Source organism: Manis pentadactyla, chromosome 7, assembly GCF_030020395.1.
Source record: "Manis pentadactyla isolate mManPen7 chromosome 7, mManPen7.hap1, whole genome shotgun sequence".
Classification (NCBI taxonomy): Eukaryota; Metazoa; Chordata; class Mammalia; order Pholidota; family Manidae; genus Manis; species Manis pentadactyla.
The window spans coordinates 90,694,049-90,715,406 of record NC_080025.1 but is presented as its reverse complement, the minus strand read 5'-3'; the positions used below and the strand labels follow the sequence as shown (position 1 = coordinate 90,715,406).

Genomic DNA, 21,358 nt, shown 5'->3' with positions numbered 1-21,358 from the left:
TGTTACTTTCTTTGTTTTGAAGTCTATTTTGTCTGATATTAGTACTGCAACCCCTGCTTTCTTCTCGCTGTTCTTTGCTTGAAATATGTTTTTCCATCCCTTGACTTTTATTCTGTGCATGTCTTTGGGTTTGAGGTGAGTTTCTTGTAAGCAGCATATAGATGGGTATTGCTTTTTTATCCATTCTATTACTCCATGTCTTTTGATTGGTGCATTCAGCCCATTAACATTTAGGGTGACTATTGAAAGATATGTACTTATTGCCGTTGCAGGCTTTAAATTCGTCGTTACCAAAGGTTCAAGGTTAGCCTCTTTAGTATCTTACTGCCTAACTTAGCTCGCTTATTGAGCTGTTATATACACTGTCTGGAGATTCTTTTCTTCTCTCCCTTCCTATTCCTCCTCCTCCATTCTTCATATGTTGGGTGTTTTGTTCTGTGCTCTTTCTAGGAGTACTCTCATCTAGAGCAGTCCCTGTGAGATGTCCTGTAGAGGTGGTTTTTGGGAAGCAAATTGCCTCAGCTTTTGTTTGTCTGGGAATTGTTTAATCCCACCATCATATTTGAATGATAGTCGTGCTGGATACAGTATCCTTGGTTCAAGGCCCTTCTGTTTCCTTGCATTAAATATATCATGCCATTCTCTTGTAGCCTGTAGGGTTTCTGTCAAGAAGTCTGATGTTAGCCTGATTTGTTTTCCTTTATAGGTGACCTTTTTCTCTCTAGCTACCTTTAAAAGTCTTTCCCTGTCCTTGATCTTTGCCATTTTAATTATTATGTGTCTTGGTGTTGTCCTCCTTGGATCCTTTCTGTTGGGGGCTCTGTGTATTTCCGTGGTCTGTTCGATTATTTCCTCCCCCAATTTGGGGAAGTTTTCAGCAATTATTTCTTCCAAGATACTTTCCATCCCTTTTCCTCTCTCTTCTTCTTCTGGTACCCCTATAATATGGATATTGTTCCTTTTGGATTGGTCACACAGTTCTCTTAATATTGTTTCATTCCTGTAGATCCTTTTATCTCTCTGTATGTCAGCTTCTATGCGTTCCTGTTCTCTGGTTTCAATTCCATCAATGGCCTCTTGCATCCTATCCATTCTGCTTATAAACTCTTCCAGAGTTTGTTTCATTTCTGCGATCTCCTTTCTGGCATCTGTGATCTCCGTCTGGACTTCATCCCATTTCTCTTGCGTATTTCTCTGCATCTCTGTCAGCATGTTTATGATTTTTATTTTGAATTCTTTGTCAGGAATACTGGTTAGGTCTGTCTCCTTCTCTGGTGTTGTGTCTGTGATCTTTGTCTGCCTGTAGTTTTGCCTTTTCATGGTGATAGGAATAGTTTGCAGAGCTGGGATGAGTGACGGCTGGAAGAACTTCCTTTCTTGTTGGTTTGTGGCCCTCCTCTCCTAGGAGAACAGCGAGCTCTAGTGGCTTGTGCTGGGTAGCTGCACCCAGGCAGGTTTTCTGCTTCCTGCCTGGCTGCTATGGGGTTTATCTCCGCTGTTGCTATGGGCGTGGCCTGGCTGGGGCAGCTGCTCCAAAATGGTGGAGTCGCGTTGGAGGGGAAGCGGCTGGGAGGCTATTTATCTCTGTAAGGGGCCTCCCTGCTCCCTGCTGCCCAGGGGATTAGGGTGCCCAGAGATCCTGGATTCCCTACCTCTGGATTAAGTGTCCCGCCCTGCCCCTTTAAGACTTCCAAAAAGCACCCGCTAAAACAAAACAACGACCACAAAACAAAAAAGAATTTTAAATTAAAAAAAAAAAAGTGGCCGCTCGTTTTTCTTTATTCTCTGGCTCTAGCCTCAGGCATCTGCTCACTGGTCTTGCTGCCCTGTTTCCCTAGTATTGGGGTCCCTATCCCTTTAAGACTTCCAAAAAGTGCTCGCCAAAACAAAACAGCAAAAAATAAAAATAAAAAAATGACCACTCGGTTTTCTTGTGTCCTCTGGCGGCAGGCGTCCAGTACCCGCTCACTGTTCTTGCTGCCCTGTTTCCCTAGTATGCAGGGCCCCCCGTACACGCACTGTGTCTGTGCTCTGGCCCAGATGGCTGGGGCTGGGTGTTCAGTAGTCCTGGGCTCCGTCTCCCTCCCGCTCTGCCTATTATTCTCCCGCCGGGAACTGGGGGGAGGGGCGCTCGGGTCCCGCCGGGCGGGGCTTGTATCTTACCCACTTCAGGAGGCACTGGGTTCTCGCAGGTGTGGATGTGGTCTGGATGTTGTCCTGTGTCCTCTGGTCTTTATTCTAGGAAGAGTTGTCTTTGTTATATTTTCATAGATATATGTGGTTTTGGGAGGAGATTTCCACTGCTCTACTCATGCTGCCATCTTGGCTCCCTCCCTCTGTTTTCTGTTTCCTAATCTTAGAAAACAAAAAATCATAAAAAATTTTCCGATTTTACTTAAAACCACAGAAATATGGTATTATGGCAGTTTGGAGATTCAAGTTTAGTCTTCTAAGTCAAATAGTTTTTGATATTTTGTAGAAGAAATGTTTTAGAAATATTTTTTCATTTTTATGGGATATGTAAACATAATCTAGTAAGCTGAATCAACATTTTATGAGAGAGGGCTTTTCTTTAACATTTGCCAGAGAATTTTCAGCTCAGTTTTTCTTGACAAAAAGATGACTATAACAATTAGAGAATTAGCATTGTGCAGTGAAATTTCGATCAGTTGAAGAATAAAGATACAGAAAATATCGTTAGAAAAATACATTCAAGTACATAATTTTGATATAGATGAATGACATAATGGTTACCACATAAGTACCTGGTGGGATTAGAGGAATTCGGCAACCCTGCATGGCTCCATCAGTAAATCTGCCGTTACTATTTTCTATGAAGTAGAACATCCTCTAATATTAAAAAAGTGCAACAAATACATATTTATAAGTGTTATTTGTTGCCTTCTTATATAACTTTGAATATTTTACCTCTCTCAAGAGATTTTGATACTAATTAAGGGTTATGGAAAATGATATTTTAGGGAATAAAAAAATATCTATATTGCTATTTCCCAGCTCTAGTTGTATATTAAAATCACTTAGATTTTAAGAAATACTAATGTCTGAGTTCTGCCGCAAACCAATTAAATCATAGTTTTTTTATGGTAGGGCCAGGAATGAAGTTTGTTTCTAGAATTTTCCAGGTGATTCTAGTGTGTAGTATGGCTTGAGGACACATAGTCTGTATAGTACAAGATAGCCATCAAATTTTTACCACAGCAGTACATTTGACTAAAATTTTATATACCTCTGTGGCTTATAGATTTCTTTAAAAAATCTGAAAGTTGAAAAGAAACAAAAAAACCTTCCTTTAACTTACAGATTTTATTGCTGTTATTCATAAAGCATAGCTTTCTTAATATAAATATATGTTAAAATGAATGTAATCTAAAAATGTAGGGGATATGTCTATTATTGCTGGTAACTCTGTGGAAAATTGTCTGTTGATACAAATTAACATGAATAATGGTTTGACTATAGCAAAATAAAAACGAACAAACCTCTGCAGAGAGCCCTGGATATTACTACTGTACATACGTATGCCACCGTGTATTAGTTTTCTATTGCTGCTATAACAAATTATGCTAAACCTAGTGTAGTAGTATAAAGAACAGATTATTAAGTTATGGTTCTGAAAGTCAGAAATCCTAAAATCAACATGTCAACAAGTTTGCATTCCTTTTCAAGATTCTAAAGGAGCATCCTTTTCCTCTCCTTTCCCAGCTTCTAGAGGCTGCCTGCTTTCCTTAAATTGTGGCGCCTACTCCATCTTCAAAGAGCATCACTCCAATCTCTGCTTCCTCTGTCACATCTCTTCTCTAATTCTGACCTTCCTTCTTTCTTCTTATAAGTACCCTTGTGACTTCATTGGCTCCACCCAGATAAAGAAAATCCAGGATAATCTTCCCATTTGTAGATCATTAACTTAATCACACCTTCAAAGCTCCTTTTGCCATGGAAAGTAACATATTCACAGATCTTGGCATGTGGACAAGAATATCTTTAGGCAGAAACTGTTATTCTGCCTGCCACCAGCAATTTGAGCTAATATTTTTCCTAGAATGCAGCACTTTTTATTGTTGTTTATCACAGAGTTGAGTGTCTGCTGAGAAAGGAACAAAAAGAAATCCATGCTAGAGTTTCAAAAGAGAGCGGGACAGTGAAAAGAATACTTTCACAAATGAAGAGTTGTTCACGGAATAATGAAAACTTTGAATCATATTGAAATATTTTAATTCATTGTTCCACATCACTGCTCTCATTGGTTTACTATGTAATTACAGTTTGATTTTCTAACATAATGTACAAATTGAAATAAGATTTTGTGTGTGCATGAGACATTTTGCAATATATCACTATAACTGTATCTCCTCACCTCCCCATGTCTTCATATTCTTCATCAATAAATGAATACAACCAAATTTAAGGGGGCTGTGATGCTTAAGTGATGCAATCAATGTTCTTCATGTAGCTTAGCAGCATAGTAAATGAATAAAAAATATTAGATAATAGTAGGATCTCTTTTAAATTAAAGTATCATTAATATACAGTCTTATGTTAGTTGCAAATATACATCACAGTGGGTCAACAGTCCCCACAACTTACATTGTGATTGCAAATTCTTGTGCCCTTCCTCTCCACTTCCCCGCACCCACCCTAGCCCCTCCCCCTTGGTAATCACTAGTTACTTCTTATTGTTTATGAATCTACTGCTGTTTTGTTAATTCTGTTTTGCTTTGTTTTTATATCCCACAAATAAGTGAAATCATATGATATGTGTCTTTCTCTGCCTAGTAGTAGTATTTTTTTTAATGCTTATTTAGACATCTCCCAATATCTGATTATCATCTATCCTGATAGATTTATGTATCTACTTAGTCAACATATGTTCATTGAATTCTGTTATGTGTCACATACTCATTAATATCCTGAGGTATATAGTGATGTAAAAATAAGTGTATATATATTTCGCTGATAGTCTGTCCTCAGCTGAATATATAATACACTATTTAAGAAGCAAATTCGAAAGCATTCTGAGAGAGGTACAGAAAAATGATCTTAGTTCCAAGGATAAAGGTTTTTGACAATAGCGTGTATATATGTCTATACACCACATCTTTTTCCATTCGTCTATTGATGGATATTTAAGTTGCTTCCATACCTTGGCTATTTTAAATAATGCTGCAGTAAACATAGGGCTGCATATACCTTTTTGAATTAGTGATTTTGTTTTTTTTTTAGGTGAATACCCAGAAGTGGAATAACTGAATCATATGGTAGTTCCATTAAAAAATTTTTGAGGAACATCCATACTGTTTTCCATAATAACTTCAACATTTAACATTCTCACCAACAGTGTCCAAGGGTTCCCTTTTCTCTAAATCCTTGCCTACACTTGTTATTTCTTTTCTTTTTGGTGTTAGACATTCTGACTTGTGAGCTGACACCTCATTGTGGTTTTGATTTGCATTTCTCTGATGATTAATGATGTTGGCAACTGCTCATGTGTCTTTGGCCATCTGTATGTCTTCTTTGGAGAAAGGTCTACTCAGGTTCTCTGTCCATTTTTAATTAGATTATATGTCTATTTTTTTGTTGAGTTTTATGAGTTATTTATATATTTTGGATATTAACCCCTTATTGTATATCATTTACAAATATACTTTCCCATTCAGTAGGTGGCCTTTTCATTTTTTTGATGGTTTCCTTCACTCTACAGAAGCTTTTAGTTTGATGTAGTTCTAATTGTTTACTTTTGCTTTTGTTTTCCTTGCTAGGGAAGACATACCAGAAAAAAGTTACTAACGCCAATGGTTCAGGAGTTTACTGCCTTTGTTTTCTTTTAGGAGTTTTACGGTATCAGACTTACATTTAGGTGTTTAATCTATTTCAAATTTACTTTTGTGTATGGTGTAAGAAAGTGGTCCAGTTTCATTCTTTTGCATATCCACTTTTCCCAACACCATTTATTGAAAAGGCTGTCTTTTCCCCATTGTATATTTGTGTCACCTTTGTCATAGATTATTTGACAATATGAGTCAGTTTATTTCTGGGCTATTTTATTCCATTGATCTATTTGTTTTTGTGCCAGCACCATACTGTTTTGATTATTATAGCTTTATAGTATAGTTTGAAATCAGTGAACATAACTTAATTATGCTAATCAGTGAGCCAGTCTGTGTTACAGCCTAACAAATTCTCTACAAATTTGGAGAAGTTGGTGATGAAGGGAGGTTGGAAAAGATAGGAAAAGCTTCCTGATTCTTGAAGAGGTTATAAACAATCTTAGGATTGTGCTGTTATGTTGGAAAAAGAAAGCAAATAGAAGGACACTGGAAAGTGAAAAGATGGAAAGGAGCAGGACACCAGAACAAAACAAGTAGTGGGCACAGATTCATCTCAGTGAACAATGGGGACCCAGCAGGCCACACTGTGAGAGTCCTGTGAGTTAGTCCAAAGAGCTAAATTTGCACAGTAGGTAGTAAGGAGACACTGGAAGCCAACATATTTTTAGCCAATTGGTAACTAACAGAAGTTGTGAAATCTCCTTTCTTTATGGTCTGCTAAAAATAGTGTAGGCTGTTGGTAGGAACTAAACTAGTTCAACCATTGTGGAAAGCATTATGGAGGTTCCTCAAAAAACTCAAAATAGAAATACCATTTGACCCAGGAATTTCACTCCTAGGAATTGATCCTAAGAATGCAGTAGCCCAGTTTGAAAAAGACATATGCACCCCTATGTTTATCGCAGCACTATTTATAATAGCCTAGAAATGGAAGCAACCTAAGTGTCCATCAGTAGATGAATGGATAAAGAAGAGGTGGTACATTTACACAATGGAATATTATTCAGCCAAGAAAACAAATTCTACCATTTGCCAATTGGTAACTAACAGAAGAAAACAAATCCTACCGTTTGCAACAAATGGATGGAGCTAGAGGGTATTATGCTCAGTGAAATAAGCCAGGCAGAGAAAGACAAGTATCAAATGATTTCACTCATCTGTGGAGTATAAGAACAAAGCAAAAACTGAAGGAACAAAACAGCAGCAGACTAACAGAACCCAAGAATGGACTAACAGTTACCAAAGGGAAAGGGACTGGAGAGGATGGGTGGGAAGGGAGGGATAAGGGGGTAAAAGGGACATTACAATTAGCACACATAATGCAGCAGGGGGTGACACGGGAAAGGCAGTATATACAGAGAAGACAAGTAATGATTCTATAGCATCTTACTATGCTGGTGGACAGTGACTGTAATGGGTTATTTGGGGGGGCTTGATAATAGGGGGAGTCTAGTAACCATAATGTTCAAGTAATTGTACATTAATGATATCAAAATAAAAAATAAAAATAAATTAAAAAAAGATAGTGTAGGCTGTAACCCAGTGTCTCTAATTTATGTATCTGTCTATCTCACTGTTATTAAAAGGAACCATTTAAATAGAGATGTATTTATTAGTCATATGTCCTTTCGTCTAAGACCCTACAAATGAAAACAGGCAAAACTGGTATAAATAACAAAGCCTGATGAACAGAAGCACAGGTTTAATTTTGTGTACAATCAAGGATATAATTTTAAGAGGTACTGAATAAAGGGGAAACTGTAAAATGTTCATATTTAGACAATATAATTGGGAACTCTGCACTTTCTTTCAATTAAGGAAATTTTAATATGGGGTTTGGGGGCTTAAGTGGAGGAAGAGTGAGGGGAAAGTAGCTAGATGGTCTTGTTCAACCTGAGCATTTCATGTCACAAAAATAGCCTAAATTTGATTTCTCAGTCTAAGGGAGGGAGACTCTGCAAGTACACCTGGTATGACCTCTTTTGGAGTGTATCTACCAGATTTCCCAGCATACACTCTACATTTTTATAATGTTTGGGCACTGATGATTTTTATAGCCATCTGAATGGAGCTGGTCAAGAGGAAGAGAGAGGGGTAGAAGAAAGCAATTATGGCATTTTCAAAATGTCATTCTAAGTATTTTCTAAGGAAAAGGCTATTTCTGATTTGGCATTTACATGTGAGTTCCATCTGACAAAATGAACATAGGAAGTTAATTGGTGACTTCTCCTTGTGTTTGGTTCTCCCATACATAGATTGCTGCCATAGCGTATCTTGTCTTATATTGGTGTTTGATGGCAAGAATATGTTTATGGCATTGATCTAGTTCCTGGAACTGCTGATGGCGGAACATACTTTAGAAATAAGGCCCTTATTCTCAGATATCAAAAATCAAGTGTATGGGTTTAGTTCATAAGATGAATTAAAATACATTATGCTTCTAGTACTATTGCTCATTCATTTGTATAACTTAAACCAATTATTTAATCACTTTGTATTTCTCTTTTATCATATGTGATCATAAATAAGACCTAGAAGCTTTATTAATTAAAAGTATCCAGATGGTTGGATTTTTCTTGGAGAGGTTTAGGGAAAATGGATAAAATTATGCCTCTTAATTTTTAGAAAAAAACAAGTGATAAGAAAATAGGCTTGTAAAATTACAGAAAAGTAGCTTCTGGAGTCTGCTGTATGTTAGATTTTCTTTATGTTCTGCTGCGTTTTCTGTAAATAAAACGCAAGCCGTGTAATAGAAAATAGTTTTTAATAATGATAATTTTGAAATGCATTATAAATTTCTCAATCACTAAAATATCAGCTAGGTTGAGGTAGACTCGGCAAAAGTGAGAGTGTATACAAATATTTTTTGCATCATTTTCAAGAAAAAGGTCTAAAGTAAATCTGTATCTTGAAAAGCTCTTAACCACAAATAAAAGCAAATGTCCTGTCCCTGGGATATCTGGTGAGCTGAATGGTTACCTAGTTGGAAAATAAATTGGATTTGGATCCCTACTCTGTAATTTACTAAGGGCAAGAGCTACTAAGGCTCTTTTAAGCCTGACAGACTTGAGTTAAAATTCTAACTCAAACCCTCAAATGACAGATGTCCTCTTTCCATGTGCTCAATTTCCTTATTTAAGGGAAAAAGTTTAATAACAGGAATATTCTAATGATTAAATAAGATTAAATATACAGATACATTAAGTGAGGCATCACAAAATAAGCATCATAACTATTCTGTGCCTTTGGGTAGAGCACTTCTTTATGTCTTCATCTATAAAATAAGGATAATACAGTCTCACAGAACTGCCATAATAAAAACCCTCTGTGAGATTATATTTCAAAAGCATTCTGGGAGTTGGCAAGTGGGAGAAATCAGGGATGACTCCCATGCTGCTGTCTGGACCGCTGACTTATGATGGGGTCTTTCACTGCAATCCTGACAGAAGGCTGAAAGTAGGTTTGAGGGAACAGGTGATGAGTTCCATCCTGGGCTGGATGAATTTGAGACTGAAGCAACTCTAGAGCAGCAGAGCTCAACTGAATGTCATACAAAAGGCACAAACTGTCACTTTTAAACATAAAGTGTTAAGAATTTCAGCCTTTATGTTGTACACACCTGTTTTAGGTAAAATGTCATTTTTCCAGCTGCCATAAGATAGGTTTTCATTTATCTGTGGTACCTAAAATGTACATCTTTATTACTACCCTTACTCCCTGATTGGAGCTAATAATATATCCCTTTGTGAAGAAATTTCGGTTTGGGCATTTCTATGTTAATTGGTGTTAGCTGGTGAGTGGCCTGAATGGTCAAACAGCTCTGAGTGAATCAGATTCTTAGACTAAAGCGAATATTGCATGTATCCTGCATTTTCATGTAATTAATTTACCTCTAGCATCTAAATTTATAAAGTTTCCACAAACACAGTATTCACTTAGACAGGTTGGAATTACATTTGTGTTTAAATTATACATTTATTTAAACTATATTTATATGAATGAAGTAAGTATATTTCCCTCCAATTTGATCACCTTAATTTTGATCATATTTAGGCGTGAGCTTATTTAATTGGTCTCACTTGAGGCTTGGGCTCCCTGTTAGCCAAAGGCTTACATACGCAGGTCTAGCCAGGTGGAACATCCAGTAGTGATATGTGAAGATATAAAGTTTAGAAGGCAGTGTGGATAAGGTTTAATGTATGGGCTTGGAGCAAACTTGGAGCTATGCAGTAGTAAAGCTTTAACATGGTAGTGTTGGGAGCACCCCAAGGACACTTGGTGGCCCAAGTATGTGGTTCAAATCTTGACTCTTCCACCAGCGAGCTTTGTTCCCATGGACAGGTTGCTTAAACCTCTCTGAACTTTCTACATCTTTGGAACTGGAATAAAAATAGTACTTTCCTCATGGAATTGTTTGTGAGGATTAAGTATGTTAGCATATCTAAATGAGTTATAAAATGTAAGTGTAACAGAAATAGTATCTATTATCATTATTATTAAGATATGGGTGTAAGTACTATCAATTTAGGGGCAATTGGAGCCATAGTTTGGACAAGGTATCCCAGGCAGACAGTAAAAAGTGAGTAAAAAGTCTATGACAGAGTCCAAAGGAAGGTGACATTCTAGGGATGAGAAAGTAATAGGGACCTGTTCAGAAGTTACCATAAAGGTAGGAAGAAAATCCATCAGATATGATACTGTGGAAACTAAAGTAAAAGGGCATTTCAATAAAAAAGAATTGGTGAACAGTGCCAAGTACTTTTTATAAAAGCAGTTTGTTGCATTTACATTACATATATATATTACATGTATGTATACATATTCCAAGTGCCACCATTGGGTTATGACTAGGTAAGTACAACCCACTGTCCCATGTTCATATACTATAAGGGAATGGTGCATTTACTGTTGGCTAGTGCAAGGGATTCTCAGATTCTCAAAAAGTGTCAAGATAAGTATTTGCTTTAAAATATAGGAAAGGAGAGGCCTTGAGAAGAGCTGTCACTGTGTAATTGTTAGGACAAATGCAATGACAGTAAGTTGAAGTCTAAATGAGAGCTGGGAAATTTGAGGACAGTGATAACATCTCTGAAGAGGGAGGGGAGGGAGGTATGGGCCTAAAGGAGAATGGGGGTATGGAAGATTTTTATTGTTTTAAGATGGGAAAACATGTGGATGTTAAGGAGAAGTTAAGAAGGTGGCAGTGTGGGGGAGAGAGGGGATACTCAGTAGCACAAGGACATGAAAGCGGTAGGTAGGATACAGAACATAATTAAGTAGTGGGCCTTAGAGGAGAGGTAGGGTGTTGTTGGGTAGTACAGACAACAAGGAGAAAGGATAGATTCTGAGGCAGCTACTTTATAACTTTGGCGACAAGTTCTGTGTGATGGCTAGCACTTTCTCTTTGAGACAGAGATGTAAATTTTAATGATGACATGAGAAGTCAGTCTCCAAGTGGAAGCATTGTACCACTTGGTACTTGGGAGTAAAATTTGATAGTAGCCGAGCCAGTCTTAGACCCGTAGTTAGCTGGGGTTTCTTACTTAAGAAACTGCAAGATGTCGTGGTTTAGTGCTCTGTGAGTGGCAGAATCAGTGGAAGTGAGGATTCAGAGTGGTGGTATTGACAAGCATCCTCTAGGAGGCAAAAGTCCGCTTTACAGAAGGAGGCCAGATTCTTTAAAGCCATGCAAATAATGTCAGAAATGATACTGCAGAGCTGTTAGTTACATCTTTTTCATTCAATTGAAAATGCTAGAAAAAATGTGGTCAGAAAGTACTTACCTCAACAGATTTATTTGTAACACCAAAGAGTTCCCTCTTTGAACACTTTCCTGCAGGAAATCAATTTTTCTTAATAGATTTGTTTTTTCATGAGTGTCCTTTGGCAATAAAAATAGAAGAGAAACTTTACTACAGGGTTCATTTCTGTAATGAATTATATGTGTTGAGACAAATCAAAACTTTCTATTCCAAATGAAGTCAACTTGAAAATTAGCAAAAATGAAATTTTAAATAATTTCTATCTTGTATTTATACTCACAATTCTGTCTCCCAAGGAGCTAGGATTCCATTAATTAAGTTAAACAATCCACAGGTGCAAAAGAAACTGGCAGTCTAGTTAGTTTTGTTTAATGATTCGGAAGTTATACTCAAACTTCAAAAATTTTTAATGTAACCCAACTTTTTTTGGAAAATGTCAACCTGGAAATATCTTTGCTCCAGATAGTCCTTATTTTCCTATCTTTGCATTCTTCTTTCTTCAGGGCCTCACAACAGGAAATTTTATCATGTCTACTCTGCATAAAAGTTTAGGTCTGTCAGCAAATGATTAGAAAAATAGACGTAAAGTTTTATCAGGTTTCATAAAATTGACTACCTAAAGGCTTTATAGTTTGGAAGATGCATTTCTCACTGCATATATTAATATTTGCTTATTTTAAGAGGTCGTCTTTGAGGATTTATTTAAATTAGATAAAACTATAGTATGTACAGGAATATATAAAGATGCTTGATACTTTGTCAGGGTAAAAGATTAAACTGCTCTACAAAGAGATCTCAAAATGCAATGGTTCAACAAAACAGAGATATATTTCTGTCTTAGGTAACTGTCCATATAAATCGTCCAGGTCTCTTAGCAGCTTTGTTTCTTGCAGGCAGTGTCTCTGCCATTTTTAATGCATAACTTGCAAAGTCACTGGTTACCACTACTCTAAACAGAGGTGGAAAAAAATAAAAAGAAGCTTGGAGCAAAGATTTCTCCTTAAGCAAGTGAAACAATTTGCTCTCATCATTCTTTCTTGTACTCCATTAGTAATGATGAGTAAATTGCATGGCCATACTAAGGAAGCTGGGAAATGCAATCCCCAGCCAGCAGCCATATCTCAGCCACACTTTCTGGAGGAGTGGGAAGAAAGTCTTTAGTGGACAGCAACCATATCTGACACATATACAATTGAATGCATAAGGAGAAATAACTATTTTAAGACCATTGACCCACTTATGAAGATTTTTGAGAAGTAAAGTTTTGGGTTCTCACATTGCTATTATGCCAGATTATTCTGTTTCATTGTAGATTCAGTTGCAATACATGAAGTTCATGTAAAATGTTTCAGATTTGCAAAAAAGTAAGAAAAGAGAAAAATTCTTAGAGGAGAAAATAACAGGGTAAGAGATAAAAAGCTGTGTAGTCTTTAGAATATTTTCACCTGTACCTGTTCTATTTTGCAGTTGCTTGAGTTATTTTTCTAAATTAACTATTCATGTATAAATGCATTCATAAATATGTATTGCCAGATACTATCTTTGGTATTTGGTTCCCTATGACTTAGAAAATAAGAGTTCAGGGAAATGTATATGGTGACAATAATGTGAGGTACATGAACTAGAGGGGTGGCAAAAGGGAAGAAGTGTTTCAAAGAAGGCCTCAAAGAATTGGCAATTCCTACTTGGGGTATAATGAAAAGAAATGTCTACATTTACAAAAAGGGAAATCAAAGGGACACTACAGGGAGAGAAAATGTGTGTTCAAGGGCATGGGGTCTGAGGAACTCCAAGTTAGTTAAACTGGGTAGAGTGAAGGGCCCAGAGATGGGGCAGAAGTTTTCACAAGGATTTTGAGTGCCATGCTGGTAAATTGGCATGACATGTTTGGTGATTCTAAAAAGCTTGGAGTAGATGACTGTATTCCTGGGACTTAGGCCACTGTGGTGAAGTCCTTGCAAATGGTATTCTAAAATGTTTTCTGTTTTTTCTTAGCTTTTACACATAAAGCATACCACCATAAAAAATAAACCAGCTGATATATCAAGTTCAAAATATGAAATGCAAATTTCAGGGTATAATAGTATTTGATATCTTTTTTCATTATGTAATAAAATAAATTTCTATTACTATGCAATATGCTCTAAATATTTCTTTTCTTAAATTATAGCAATACAAATAGCACCTATCTTTTTTCAATGAGAGGAACAGAAACTTTCTTTTTTATGTATAAAATGACTTTAAAAAGTTTATTTTACATATTAAAGAATATGGAATAGCTTTTGTTACACATCTTTGCTGATACAGTGGTCTAAAATAAGCATTCTTCTTTACCTTGAGCCGTGTAAAAAGATAAAGTGATTGTATAAGATGTTGAATATATTTTAGAAATTCAAAATTTTGGGTGAAAGCTTGTAGACAATGAGTAGCCACCGAGGAGGGTAAAGCCAGGGAGTAATGTGATTACATCTGCTACATAGAAAGATCCCTTTCAGAGCAGCTTGGTGGATGGATTGGAATGAGATGTGAGGAGAAAGAAAGCAAGGCCAGACGAGAGGTGAGGAGAGCTTGAGACTTGCAGGACTGGGGGAGAGAAGAGCAGAAGGTGCATTCAGGGGACACCCACTTAGGAGTAGAAGTGATAAGGCTTAGAGAGTAAGAGGCCACAGGAGAGGGAGGAGTCTAGGATGACTCAGGTTCTGGCTTGCAGTCTGCGTAGATGGTGGCATGTTGACTAGAAAAGACACTGGGCAGAATAGGGACCAGCTACAAGGGGAGGCTAACACGTGTTTTGTTTTAGAAATGTAATATTATCTTATGAATATAATTATGACCATGTTCAGATAACTTGGTTTTATCCTAATAAACACCTGTATGACTTGTTGCAGAATCATCTTGTTTCCTTATAAGAATCTTCTCCCACTTCTTAGATGTCTTTCAGGTACTTTATTTAACTATAGTTTCTTACCTTCCTCATTCTTTATCTCCAAATCAGAAAAACAAGAGTAAGTTTATGAATTTTACTTCTTGGTTCTGAGGGAAAAAGAAAAACAAAAGGGCATTTGTGCTCTGAAAGACTTCACCGTGCCTCAGAAAAACACTAGAAGTATTTCTTTTCTTTCTCAGAAGCTTCCCGTGACTTGCTTTATAGTCTTTGTTATCAAGAGAATTAATTGAGCCTCTTCAGGGTATTAGATTTGGAGTGAAAAAATGTGTATGTCTTTGCTGCTGCCTTGTTATGTTGTGTTAAGCAAAAGATGTCACCGCTTTGGAACTTTCTTTTGTTGTTCATAAAAGTAAAGGATTGGGTTAGGTCAGAGTTTCTTAAACTGGAGTTGACCTCATTTCAAGGAATCTATGAGCTCCTTAAAATTACATGGAAATGCTATGTCTCTTTATGCATGCAAGCACTTTTCTACAACAAGATCCACAGTTTTCATCAGATTGCTTAGGGTTCTGGGGCCCAAAAAATTAAAAAAAAAAAAAACGCAGTTATGATCACTGACATGAGGACTGAACTTCTTACCAAAAGCTGCCATCTTTTGACAGCAGTGAAATATTCCACGTGACATGGCATGAAATTTTCATAGTTGTACATCTCTTTACATGAATTCATTCATAAGTCATACTGTGTCTTTTAGTGTATCTATAATCATCTAAGATGCCTCAATAAAATCCCTGGTCTCTGAGGAGTGGGGAGAATCAGGTGATGTTAAGAGCTCACCAGAGGGAGGCCTTTCTGTGTGGTCAGAACTCCTGCCACCTAACTCAACACTAGGAGCAGATTTAGATTTTCTTCCTTTCACTTATGCAAGCCCCAAGAAAACCCTAAGCACAGTCCTTTGAAAACACTGCCAATGTCTGTCTTAGACACAAAAATTTGCTGCAAAGGACAAGTGTGGGCAAAACTGGTCAAAAGCTTGTCTAACTCAGAGCAGTGACAGTTACTGAGATAAACAAGTGAAATAAAATGAAAATGAGTGTTGACCCTAGAGCTATTTTTAAGTCTGAACCCTGGCCAATGCTCTAATAAACTAACCCAACCACCTCTTAAATTCCAGAGAGCATAATTACATAGTGATTATTTTTTGCTTCTCAATAACGCAGTAAGAATATAGAATTTAGCTTTTTGTGTTTGCTTAGTTAATTTATAAGCAATGGCTTAGTCTTTAAGAAATTTAGATAGTATCTATATTGACCTGAATTATATTTATTTATGCTACTCCTCTTGTTGACTCCCCCTTATATGTTCACCACATCTTGGGGAGCATTGCTTCTCAAACTGAGGTTAAAGAACCCATTTTTGTTTGTTTTATTAAATTATAATTTAATATTTATTGTATTTCTGATCTACCTGCCTAGTCAACAGCTTATCATGTGATCCACCATATTTAATTAAGCAATATCTGAACCATGTATTGAGGTGGGTCCACTGGTAACTTGCTTGGATCTTGCAGAAATATGATTTGCAGGAATTTTTGCCAGACTATAATGAGAGGATGATTGACATATATAGAATATGTATGATAGCAGTGGCTGGCCCATGGTTTTATAAGAGATCAATATAACAGTGCACATAAAGCATCAGAGCATTAATGTGTAAGTGCCATGGCATTATTTTTCAAATGTTTGTAGTAAGAATTACTGGTAAAATATTAATCACATAGGAAAGCACTAATCAAAGAGAATATATTAAAAAGACTTTGATGTTTTATTGTAGAGTCTCAAGAATAAGAACATCTTAAATATACTACCTGTTCTAATCTGGTTAATAAATCTAAAAAGAAATTAATGTATTTGTGATTTTTCATATACTTAATAACTCAGTCATGTGTTTTTATTCTCACACTTGTACGACAGAAGTTTAATCTTGTTACTATAAGTATTTAGACATGATACACTCTTTATAATCATTCCTTCACATGCAATATATAATTCATGTGAGGCATGAAGCCCATAAAACTGCACCAGTGCTCTATAAATGTGCTTACATTATATTTCTGGAAATATAATCCTTGAGTTCTGTTTTTGTTTGGTCTTGGCTCATCCCAAGTATTGGGAGGCATGCCACTGCCCCTGCTAATATCAAGTTTTTTACCACCACTTACTTGAAATGATAAATCACCTGAGAGCCACATACCATTAAAATTCAGTTTACTCAATAAAGGCTTTCTAGATGCAGTTGTTTCAAGTGCAATTCTATAATTATAATTTTGAGTTAACTGGTTAAATGTCTATGCTTGGCTACATAAAGCATAAATTGGCATTATTTTAATAAATGTTAAAATAAAACACTTGAAGAAATTGTTTATGTTTGATGTTTAATTCCAGCAGTTGCTACTCAAAGTTTATCACAATAGGGGGAGTTGGAAAGTTCAAAATTAGAGGGCAATAATCATACTTAAAAAAAAAGTTGGTACATGGTGAACGCAATTAATTTTTCTAAAGAAAAGTTAGTCTTCCAAAAGCCTAGATTCCTCCTCCGTAAAATGGACATCATAATTTCAATGATATGAGACTATTTTAGAAATATTACAACCAAGTTAATGTGAGCCATCTTGTGTAGTTCTTTTTACCTGTGATGTATTGCACAAATTATATTCTTCTGTGTGAGAAAAGTTTAAGAAATATGACTTGGTGTAGGTAGTTATGTCTATGCATTCTATTTCCTTGCCATTTGCTTTGCTTTATGTAGTCAATACATTCTGAAAGTTGGCTAAGTCAAGTTTTTAAATTAAAAAAAGTGATAGGAAATTACTTAAATCAAGAGTCAGCAGACTTTTTCTATAAAGTATCAGATTGTAAATAGATTTCACAGGTCACATACGTCTCTATTCTCATGTTTTTATTCTATTTCATTATTTACAATCCTTTACACATATAAAAACCATTCTTAGCTTTCAGATTAAAAAACAGGCCACAGAGCAAGATTTGACTCACTGATTGTAGTTGGCTGACCCTTCATTCATATTGTTATTATAAATAATAGTTTAAATAACTCACAGGTAATTTATAGATAAAGAAATTATGAAAAGCGATCGGCAGTGAGTCTTTCTGTAGGCTAATATATCTTTAATTTTTATTCTATTGGACAAACCCAAATTTGAATTGTTAGTTTTACTTAAAGCTAAGCATAAATAAAAGTCAAGCTACCAAAAAAGTGCTCCTTTGCCCTAAGAGCTGAAATTCTAAATATATAAAACCCAAAATGTCAATTATTTAGACAATGAAGACAATCACAGTTAAACACACCCTAATATGTACAGAATAACATTTATGCTGAAGAACATACAACATGGTTTTGTTTTTGTTTCTTTCTGAAAAATACATGTTCCTAGGAAGCATATATTACTAGTTAAAGACTAAGAACTCATTTATGATAAAAAATGCCCAATTAATATTTCTGATGGTTTGAAGAAAACTGCATATAACAAGATACTTTTGAGTTACTGGTATTGATTCTGCACAAATAAAAATAAAAATCTTGGAGGTCAAGACTGATTATTTTTTCTGTGCCGCCTCTGCAGGGTACATTGTGTGTTTGTATTTATAATTGCTCCGAAATCTATATGAAATACAGATTACTAAGCAAAGAAAAAGGAAAATGAACACTTCCAAGTTGGGTTTTGGCAAGTTGATAATTTCAAGCAATGGTTTCTAGTTTTTTGAAATTCCTTTGTTTTGTACTTGTCATGAACCAAAATATTCTCTGCCTTGGAAAAGGCAAAAATGAGCAATACTTAACTTTGGCTCATTCAGGCATTAAGAAGCCCAATGCCCACTTCACTTACCATTGTCTTATTGAACCATTCTGTGAATCCTGCTGGGTTGTCTTTAACAGAATTGTAAGCAACTATTTGTTGATTGCTTTTTATTAGTGATTGGAAAAGAGCACCTTGGTATTTTCTTTTTTTGGTATCATTAATATTACAATTACATGAGCAGCATTGTGGTTACTAGATTCCCCCCATTATCAATTCCCCATATATCCCTTGACAGTCACTGTGCATCAGCATAGTAAGGTGCTATAGAGTCGTTACTTCTCTTCTCTATGCTATACTCACAGGTAATATGGCACCCCCCTACATTATGTGTGCTAATCCTAATGCCCCTTATTCCCCTTCTCCCTCCCTACCCACCTCCCACAGTCCCTTTCCCTTTGGTAACTGTTAGTCCATTCTTGGGTTCTGCGAGTCTGCTGCTGTTTTGTTCCTTCAGTTTTTGCTTTGTTCTTATGCTCCACAGATGAGTGAAATCATTTGTTACTTGTCTTTCTCTACCTGGCTTATTTCACTGAGCATAATACCCTCTCATTCCATCCATGTTGTTGCAAATAGTAGAATTAGTTTTCTTCTTATGGCTGAATAATACTCCATTGTGTATATGTACCACATCTTCTTTATCTATTCATGTACTGATGGACACTTAGGTTGCTTCCATTTCTTGGCTATTGTAAATAGTGCTGCAATAAACATAGGGGTGCATATGTCTTTTTGAGACTGGGAAACTGCATTCCTTGGGTAAAGTCCTAGGAGTGGAATTCCTGGGTCAGATGGTATTTCGATGTTTAGTTTTTTGAGGAACCTCCATACTGCTTTCCACAATGGTTGAACTAATTTACATTCCCACCAGCAGTGTAGGTTTCCCTATCTCCACATCCTTGCCAGCATTTGTTGTTCCTATGCTTTTCTATGTTGGCCATCCTAACTGGCATGAGGTGATATCTCACTGTTGTTTTAATTTGCATTTCCCTGATAATTAGCAATGTGGATTATCTTTTCATGTGCCTGTTGGTCATCTGAATTTCTTCTTTGCAGAATTGTCTGTTTATATCATCCACCCATTTTTTAATAGGGTTATTTGCTTTTTGGGTGTTGAGGTGTATGAGTTCTTTATACATTTTGGATGTTAACCCCTTGTCAGATATGTCATTTACAAATATATTCTCCCATATTATACAATGCCTTTTTGTTCTGCTGATAGTGTCCTTTGCTGTACGGAAGCTTTTTAGCGTGATGTAGTCCAATTTGTTCATTTTTTATTTTGTTTCCATTGCCCGAGGAGATGCGTTCCAGAAAAAGTTGCCTATGTTTATATTCAGGGTTTTTTTGTCCTTAGGTAGTTTTTTGATTACCAGTTCAAATTCCTTGCTGGTAATTGGTCTATTCAGATTTTCTGTTTCTTCCTGGGTCAGCCTTGAAAGGTTGTATTTTTCTAGAAAGTTGTCCATTTCTTCTAGGTTATCCAATTTGTTACCATATAATTTTTCATAGTATTCTGTCATAATTTTTTGTATTTCTGTGGTGTCTGTAGTGATTTTCCTTTCTCATTTCTGATTCTGTTTATGTATGTAGACTCTCTTTTTTTCTTGATAAGTTTGGCTAGGGCTTTATCTATTTTGTTTATATTCTTGAAGAACCAGCTCCTGCTTTCATTTATTCTATTGTTTTATTCTTCTCGATTTTATTTATTTCTGCTCTGATCTTTATTATGTCCCTCCTTCTACTGACTTTGGGCCTCATTTTTTCTTCTTTTCCTATTTTTGTTAATTGTGTGTTTAGACTGTTCATTTGGGATTGTTCTTCTTCTCCTGAGGTAGGCCTGTATTGCAATATACTTCCCTCTTAGCATTGTCTTCACTGCGTCCCACAGATTTTGCGGTGTTGAATTATTATTGTCATTTGTCTCCATAGATTGCTTGATCTCTGTTTTTATTTGGTCATTGATCCATTTATTATTTAGGAGTATGTTATTAAGCCTCCATGTGTTTGTGGGCTTTTTCATTTTCTTTGTGTGGTTTATTTCTAGTTTCATACCTTTGTGGTCTGAGAAGCTTGTTGGTACAATTTCAATCTTTTTGAATTCACTGAGGCACTTTTTGTGGCCCACTATGTGATCTATTCTTGAAAATGTTCCATGTGCACTTGAGAAGAATGTGTATCCTGTTGTTTTTGGATGGAGTGTTCTGTAGCTGTCCGTTAGGTCCATCTGTTCTAATACGTTGTTCAGTGCCTCTGTCTCCTTACTTATTTTCTGTCTTGTTGATCTGTCCTTTGGATTGAGTGGTGTGTTGAAGTCTCCTAAAATGAATGCAATGCATTCTATTTCCCCCTTTAATTCTGTTAGTATTTGTTTCACATATGTAGGTGATCCTGTGTTGGGTGCATAGATATTTGTAATAGTTATGCCCTTTTGTTGGACTTACCCTTTATCATTATGTAATGTCCTTCTTCGCTCTTGTTACTTTCTTTGTTTTGAAGTCTATTTTGCCAGATACATGTACTGCAACTCTTGCTTTTTTCCCCCAATTAGTTGCATGAAATATCTTTTTCCATCCCTTTACTTTCAGTCTGTGTATTTCTTTGGGTTTGAAGTAAGTCTCTTGTAGGCAGCATATAGACAGGTCTTGTTTTTTTATCCATTCAGTGATTCTGTGTCTTTTTATTGGTACATTCAGACCATTTACATTTAGGGTGATTTTCAATAGGTATGTATTTATTGCCTTTCCTGGTTTTAGATTCATGGTTACCAAAGGTTCCAGGGTAATTCCCTTACTTTCTAACAATCGAATTTAACTCACTTTGTATGCTATTACAAACACAATCTAAAGGTTCTTTTTTTTCCTTCTTTTTCTTCCTCCTCTGTTCTTTACATATTAGGTATCATATTCTGTACTCTTCGTCTATCCTTTGATTGACTTTGGGGATAGTTGATTTAATTTTGCATCTGCTTAGTAAATAGTTGTTCTAC

General features: G+C 36.0%; 1 protein-coding gene across 3 annotated transcripts in view; it reads left to right on the top strand.

The window, feature by feature from the left end:
- The window catches only part of CRPPA (CDP-L-ribitol pyrophosphorylase A), a 321,192-nt gene that overhangs the window by 253,188 nt on the left and 46,646 nt on the right, over nt 1-21,358 (top strand). The window contains exon 10 of one of the 3 annotated variants that reach the window (XM_057504560.1): nt 3,724-4,435. The exons of the other annotated variants lie outside the window; for them this stretch is intronic. Within the exon in view, the coding sequence (XP_057360543.1) occupies nt 3,724-3,750 (27 nt within the window). The 3' untranslated portion in view covers nt 3,751-4,435. Of the gene's footprint in view, nt 1-3,723; nt 4,436-21,358 lie in introns of those variants that run through there. 3 annotated transcript variants of the gene reach the window in all.